Source organism: Vulpes lagopus, chromosome 6, assembly GCF_018345385.1.
Source record: "Vulpes lagopus strain Blue_001 chromosome 6, ASM1834538v1, whole genome shotgun sequence".
Classification (NCBI taxonomy): Eukaryota; Metazoa; Chordata; class Mammalia; order Carnivora; family Canidae; genus Vulpes; species Vulpes lagopus.
This window is the reverse complement of record NC_054829.1, coordinates 13,740,692-13,748,338: the sequence shown is the minus strand read 5'-3', so window position 1 is coordinate 13,748,338 and position 7,647 is coordinate 13,740,692. Positions and strand designations below refer to the sequence as shown.

Genomic DNA, 7,647 nt, shown 5'->3' with positions numbered 1-7,647 from the left:
GGTGACATCTGGAGACATTTTTGTCACAACCAGAGGCAGAGTAGGTGGGTTACTACTGTCATCTAGTGGGTAGAAGCCATGGATGCTCTCAAGCATCCTACTATGTACAGGGCACCTCCCACAACAAAGAATTCTGCACCCAGCCAAGTGTCAGTGGTGCCACGATGAGAAGGCAGAGCTACATTACAGAATGCCCCGTGCCTTATTCTGAGCTCATTTCCAAGGATCCAAAGGTAGGTAACTCCACACAGTTTTCCAGAGTGGCTGCTCCAGTTCACATTCCCACCAACAGTGCAAGAGGGTTCCCCTTTCTCCACATCCTCTCCAACATCTGTGGTTTCCTGCCTTGTTCATCTTCCCCATGTCTCACTGGTGTGAGGTGGGATCTCATTGTGGTTTTGATTTGTATTTCCCTGACGGCAAGTGATGCAGAGCATTTTCTCATGTGCATGTTGGCCATGTCCATGTCTTCCTCTGTGAGATTTCTCTTCATGTCTTTTGCCCATTTCATGATTGGATTGTTTGCACTGGGTGTTATTCTATATGTTGGCAAATTGAACACCAATAAAAAATAAATTTAAAAAAAAAAGGTAGGTAACTGCTTTAAAATTAAATTGTAGGGATCCCTGGGTGGCTCAGCGGTTTAGCTAGCGCCTGCCTTCAGCCCAGGGCCTGATCCTGGGTCCTGGGATCGAGTCTCGCATCAGGCTCCCTGCATGGAGCCTGCTTCTCCCTCTGCCTGTGTCCCTGCCTCTCTCTGTGTCTCTCATGAAAAAAAAAAATCTTTAAAAAAGAAATCAAATTGTAGAAAGCCACAGATCAAACAACGCCTGTTCATCCTGCAACTCTCTTCCTGCAGAAAGAAAAACAGCCTGGAGCCTTAAAATGAAAATGCCAGGTGTGGAAAGAGATGGGGGTAGAGCTCTGCAGGTAGAAAGGAAATGCTGAGCTCAAAACTCAAGACGTGAATATACAGATTTTTTATTTTCCATCCCCAGGGGTTTTCACTTAGCCAAATGTTCACGCACTGCTTTGAAATTTAACTCTCTGGACCTGGTTAAATGTTACCCTGACCTCAACCAACATTTGCGTTTGATTTTTCCCCCCGCCCCCCCCGCCCCGGGACCCGGGGGACATGGATGCCAGATGAGGCCGCCTTGCATCCCGCTCTTCCCGCAGGGACACGACGTGCCCGGTGCTGGGGGCCCCGTGGACGACTGGCCGGACCCCCGGGCCACCCTCCCGCGCTCCGGCCGCATCCCCCGCGGCCCGCCCCTCCCCCGGGTACCGCGCCTCCCGGGGGGCGGGGCTGCGGGAGAGCACGTCCCTGCGCCGTGACGTCACAATCCGGGCGCCGGGGCCCCGGCCCTTAGCAACCGGCCTGGCGACGGTGTCGTGCGGCTGCCGGCGCGCGCCGCCCCGTGTGCGCCAGTCCTCTCCGGCGGGGGCTGGCCGGGCCCCGGGAAGGTCCGAAGGGGGCCCGGGGGTCCTCACGGCGGCGGCAAGAGGATCTAAGCATGGATGGCAGCCGGAGAGGTAAAGGGAGCTCGCGCGGGGCTGGGGTCCGGGATGCGGGGCGCGGGGCGCGGGTCCAGGCCCCCGAGGAGTCGCCGCTGCCGCCCCCGGCGGTGCCCCGCGCACGCGGGAGGCCTTCCCTGCTCAGAATCTGGTCGCCTGGACTCGGAGGCATGCAGCTTTTTTTTTTTTTTTTTTTTTTTTTTTTAACCTCCGTGGCTCGGAGGCGGAGGAACTAAATTTGGTCTTTGGAGACCCACCTCCCAGAGCCCCCACCTCTCCTCTCCGCAAGGACCACGCTCAGCCCCCACCCCCCACCCCGCCATCTCTTCCTGAACGCGGCAGTAAAACATCCATGTCCTAGACAGTTCTTGAAATTTAAATGCAGATAATATATAATTTCCTGGCGTCGTTTAAGTAATCCGTAAAGACGAAATCATCTTTTCTGTAACAACCACCTCCCTCCCTGTAACACAGGTGACCCAGGGATTCTCTTTAAGGGTAATGTGTGTGTGAATAGGAATCCCCTGGGAATCATGTTGAAATGCGGATTGTGATTCCGTAGGTCTGGTGAGGGCTGAGACTTTGTATTTCTTTTCTTATTTTTTTCTTTGACTTTTTATTTATTTATTCATGAGAGAGGCAGAGACACAGGCAGAGGGAGAAGCAGGCTCCATGCAGGGAGCCCGACGTGGGACTCCATCGTAGGACTCCAGGATCACACCCTGGGCCAAAGGCAGGTGCTGAACCACTGAGCCACCCAGGCGTCCCAGATTTTGCATTTCTAAAAGCTTCCGAATGATGGCAGTGCTGCCGGCCACAGTTTAGTGGCAAAGGCCTAATCCGTCGTCACTGTGTACACCTGCACTTTCCTGAATACTCCCCGAGGTCAAGTGGACATCACAGTGGAACTTTTGGGCCATACAACTTTTAAAGCTCTATGAATTGGCTCAGTCCAAATAATTTGCATTTTCGCATCTTCTGAGCAAGTGGAGTTCTTGCCTCAAGCCAGATAATCTCCAGATACTCCCCGCTCCCAATTACCTGTTTTAAAAGTATCTTTATGGGCAGCACGGGTGGCTCAGCGGTTTGGCGCTGCCTTCAGTGCAGGGCCTGATCCTGGAGACCCAGGATGGAGTCCCATGTCGTGCTCCCTGCATGGAGCCTGCTTCTCCCTCTGCCTGTGTCTCTGCCTCTCTCTCTCTGTGTGTCTGTCATGAATAAATTAATATCTTTAAATTTTTAAAAAAAGTATCTTTAAATCAAACTGCTAGATGGTTCCCTGCAAGAAGTCTTGCTTTGAATATGAGTGTGACTTTATTATGTAATCACTGGTCGAAATAAGTCCTGTTCTGAATAGAGGAGATGACTATCCACTGATAGCAAACTGTATATTCTGACACTCTCTCAACCTAAATTCCAGAAGAAGCAAACCAACATGCTTTTATGGTTTTTTTGTTTTTGTTTTTTGTTTTTTGTTTTGCTTTTATGGGTTTTTCTTAGAAATTTTGCCACATAAGCTACCTTTGCTGTGTATCAGAAACAATTTTCAAGTTATCTCTCCTTGTAGGTATTAGCCCCATTGTCCAGCAAATAAACTAAGATCATAAATAACTTGCCACGGTCACAGTAAGTGGCAAAACAGGTTTTATATCCAGATGAGGAATGTGAAACCGTCAGGCCATTGTTTTTACTTACTATCCTGTGGCAGAGATGTATGTAAAATTTCAAATATACAGGCATACCTTGGAGATACTGCAGGATCCGATCTGCTGCGATAAAGCAAATATCTCAATAAAGCGAGGCAAATGAATTTTTTGGCTTCCCAGTATATATAAAAGTTGTGTTTACCCTACACCGTAGTCTCTTAAGTATGCAGTAACCTTATGTTTAAAAGAACAATGCTCATACCCTCATTTAATAATACCTTATTGCTAAAAATTTCTAACCATTGAGCTTTCAGCAAGTAGTAGTATATTTACTGGAGGGTCTTGCATTGCTGTTGATGGCTACTGACTGGTCACCTCGTTGGGGTGACTGGCAAATTCTTAAACAACATTGGGGGGTTTTTTAAAAATGAAATCTTAGGGCAGCCCAGGTGGCTCAGTGCTTTAGCGCCGCCTTTGGCCCAGGGCGTGATCCTGGAGACCCTGGATCAAGTCTCACATTGGGCTCCCTACATGGAACCTGCTTCTCCCTCTGCCTGTGTCTCTGCCCCGCCCCCCCCCCCCCCCCCCCGTCTCATGAATAAATAAATAAAATCTTTTAAAAAATAACAATGAAATCTTTAAAAAAAAAAAAAAAAGAAAAGACAACATTGAAGTTTGCTGCATTGATTGTTCTTTTCATAAATGATTTCTCTGTAGAATGTGATTCTGTTTGATAGCATTTTACCTACAGTAGAGCTTCTTTCAAAACTAGAGTCAGTTCTATCAGCTTAGTTTATATAGTATTCTAAATCCTTTGTTGTCATTTCAATCTTCACAGCGTCTTTGCCAGGAATAGATTCCATCTCAAACTACTTTCTTTGCTTGTCTTGAAGAAGCAACTCCTCTGGCAGCCTGGGTGGATCACACCTTCAGCCCAGGGCGTGATCCTGGAGACCCAGGATGGAGTCCCATGTCAGGCTCCCTGCATGGAGCCTGCTCCCTCTGCCTGTCTCTCTGCCTCTCTCTCTCTCTCTCTCTTTCTGTCTCTCTCATGAATAAATAATAAAATAAATAATAAAGCAACTCCTCATCCGTCTTATTGTGAGATTACAGCAATTTAGTCACATCTTCAGGCTCTACTTCTAATTCTAGTTCTTTTGTTATTTCTGCCAATCTGCAGGTACTTCCTCCACTGAAGTCTTGAACCCCTCAGTCATCCATGAGGGTTGGAATCAGTTTGTTCCAAATTCATATTAGTGATACTTTGACTTCTTCCTATAAATCACAAATATTTTTTTTTAATCACAAATATTCTTAATGGTATCTAGAATGGTGAATCCTTTCCAGAAGGTTTTTCAATTTATTTTGCCCAGATCATCAGTGGAATGGCACCTATAGCTTTTAAGAAATACATTTCTTAAATAATAAGACTTGAAAGTTGAAAGTACTCCTTGATCCATGGGCTGCAGAATGGATATTGTGTAAGCAGGCATGAAAACATTAATCTCATTGTACATCTCTGTCAGAGCTCTTGGGTGACCAGGTACATTGTCAGTGAGCAGTAATGTTTTGAAAGGAATTTTTTTCTGAGCAGTAGGCCTCAACAGTGAGCCTAAAATATCCATCAGGCCCACCCAGGGATGCCAAAGAAAAAAAAAATCCCAAAAACAAAAACCTAAACTATTCATTAGCTGTGTTGTAAACAGATTTGCCATCATGTAGGCATTGTTCCATTTATAGTGCACTAGCACAGTAGATTTGGCGTAATACTTAAGGGCCCTAGGATTTTCAAAATAGTAAATGAGCATTTACTCCCACTTAAAATCACCAGCTGCATTAGCCCCTAACAAAAGAGTCAGCCTGTCCTTTGAAGCACTAAAGCCAGGCATTGACTTCTCCGCTCAGGCTGTAAAAAGTCCCAGATGGCATCTTCCAATGTAAAGCTGTTTCACCTACATTGAAAATCTATTTAGTGGGCAGCCCCGGTGGCTCAGCGGTTTAGCGCCGCCTGCAGCCCAGGGCGTGATCCTGGAGACCCGGGATCGAGTCCCATGTCAGGCTCCCTGCATGGAGCCTGCTTCTCCCTCTCTAAATAAATAAATAAATAAATATCTTAAAAAAAAAAAAAAAGAAAATCTATTTAGTGTAGCCACCTTTATTAATTATCTTCAGTACATCTTCTGGATAACTTGCTGCCCCACTTGATACTTTTATGTTACAGAGGTAGCTTCTTTTCCTTAAACTTCATGAACCAACCCCTGCTAGCTTCAGACTTTTCTTCTACAACTTCCTTACCTCTCTCAGCCTTCAAAGAAATAAAAAGAATTGGGGGCTTGCTCTGGATTAGGCTTTGGGGTTTTGTTTTTGTGTTTGTGCTTTTGGAATAGGCTTTGGTTTAAGGGAATGTTGTAGTTTAATCTTTTAAATGATAGACGACTTAAACTTTCTACATGTTAGCAATAAGGCTATTTTACTTTCTTATAATTTATGTTTCCTGGAGCAGCACTTTTAATTTCCTACAAGCACCTTTCCGTTGCATTTATAACTTGGCTAAGTGTTTGACTCAAAGGGAGCTCAGATTTGGCATATTAGCTTTTCAACATGCCTTCCTCACTTAAGCTTAATCATTTCTAACTTGATTGAAAGTAAGATGCATGCAACTATTCCTTTCACTTGAATACTTAGAGGTCATTGTAGGATTATTAATTGGCCTAATTTCAATATTGCTGTTTAGCAGGGAATAGGGAGGTCTGAGAAAGTAAGAAAGACAGAGGAATGGCTGGTCAGTAGAACAATCAGAACCCACAACATTCATCAAGTTCCCCTGGATTTAGATCCAGAATCTGAATCCATTACACATAATTGTTGTGTAGCCTTGGGCAAATAACATGCTTTACCTCTTTGTGCTTCATCTGTTTTATTTTTTAAAAAAATTTTTTTTTTAATTTTATTTATTTACTCATGAGAGACTGAGAGAGAGGCAGAGACACAGGCAGAGGGAGAAGCAGGCTTCATGCAGGGAGCCCAACTTGGACTCAATCCCGGGTCTCCAGGATCAGGCCCTGGGCCGAAGGTGGCACTAAACCGTTGAGGCACCCAGGCTGCCCGTGTTTTATTTATTTATTCATGAGAAACACAGAGAGGCAGAAACACAGGCAGAGAGAGAAGCAGGCTCCTTGCAGGGAGCCCGATGTGAGACTCAATCCTGGGACTCCGGGATCATCCCTTGAGCCGAAAGCAGACGCTCAACTGCTGAGCAACCCAGATGTCCCACTTCATCTGTTTTAAAGTGGGCATAATGATAATATCTATTTCATAGGATTGTTGTAAGGATTAAATGAATTTATAACTACCAAGTGTTTAGAATAATACCTGGCACAGTTAGTATTAAATAAATTAGCTTTTTCAAGCTGGTTTAGAGAATTTTTAGCTCTTATAAAGTAACATATAGTAATGTCAAACATGGTTAGATCCAGGGACTCAAATGATATTACCAGGAATCTTTCTGTCTTCCATTTTTTTCTGTGTAGGCTTCATTCTCAGACAGATTCCCCTATATGGTACAAGACAGCCACCAGGAGTGCCAGACTTATTTCTGTCTTACACTGGGCTCCAGCCCAGTAGAAAGAGTTTTCTCTTTCCTCTTTTTTTTTTTTTTTTTAAGATTTTATTCATTTGAGACAGAGAGACACAGAGAGAAAGAGTATTATACATAGGGGAGAGGCAGAGAGAGAGGGAGAAGCAGACTCTGAGAGCTAGGATCAGAGATGGAGCTTGATTCCAAGACCTGGAGATGACAACCTGAGCAAAGGCAGTTAACCATCTGAGCCACCCAGGTGCCCCTGAATATCTCTTTCCTAATTGTTCCAGTAAGTCCCAGGATTGTATATCATTGGCTGGACTTGGATCACATAGTCATTCCTGATTCACTGAACAGAACCAGTCAGATTTGGATTATATTCCCACCTCTGAGCAGTGGAATAAACTCTACTTGAACTACTTGAGCTAAAAGTGAGGGAAGTTCCCCAAGTGCAAGCAAGGTAAGGTCCTATTTCGAGATGAAGGGACATTGGATTCTGGGCAGGCAAAATGTGAAACACTTTGTTTTCCCTTAGAAAAACAGTTTGCTTGAGAAGTTTTATTGGTTATTTGTGAGTGTGTGTGTTTAGGTCTTAGATCCCCTTCTTTCCTGGTAGAAACAAACTATTTCATGATATGATTACCAACTCAAATGGTATCACCTTGACTTCTCTTGCCCTAAATAATAAGATTTGGGTTTTTTGTTTGTTTTTGTTTTTGTTTGTTTTTTTTACTTCCTGCTCTGGTCTGTGGTAGAGAAGGATGTTCTCAGATAATCAGATCTCAAGCTTTTTTTTTTTTTTTTTTTTTTAATTTTTTTTTTATTTATTTATGATAGAGAGAGAGGCAGAGACATAGGCAGAGGGAGAAGCAGGCTCCATGCACCGGGAGCCCGATGTGGGAC

At 44.5% G+C, this 7,647-nt stretch overlaps 1 protein-coding gene across 5 annotated transcripts in view; it reads left to right on the top strand.

The window, feature by feature from the left end:
• The first annotated feature begins 1,368 nt into the window (after positions 1–1,368).
• SPATA7 (spermatogenesis associated 7) overlaps positions 1,369–7,647 on the top strand; it is a 39,815-nt gene continuing 33,536 nt past the window's right edge. For 4 of the 5 annotated variants that reach the window (XM_041759594.1, XM_041759593.1, XM_041759592.1 and 1 more), the window contains exon 1: positions 1,369–1,536. In XM_041759594.1, the coding sequence (XP_041615528.1) occupies positions 1,518–1,536 (19 nt within the window). In that variant the 5' untranslated portion in view covers positions 1,369–1,517. Of the gene's footprint in view, positions 1,537–7,034; positions 7,205–7,647 lie in introns of all 5 variants that reach the window. The other variant, XM_041759596.1, reaches the window with a different exon arrangement.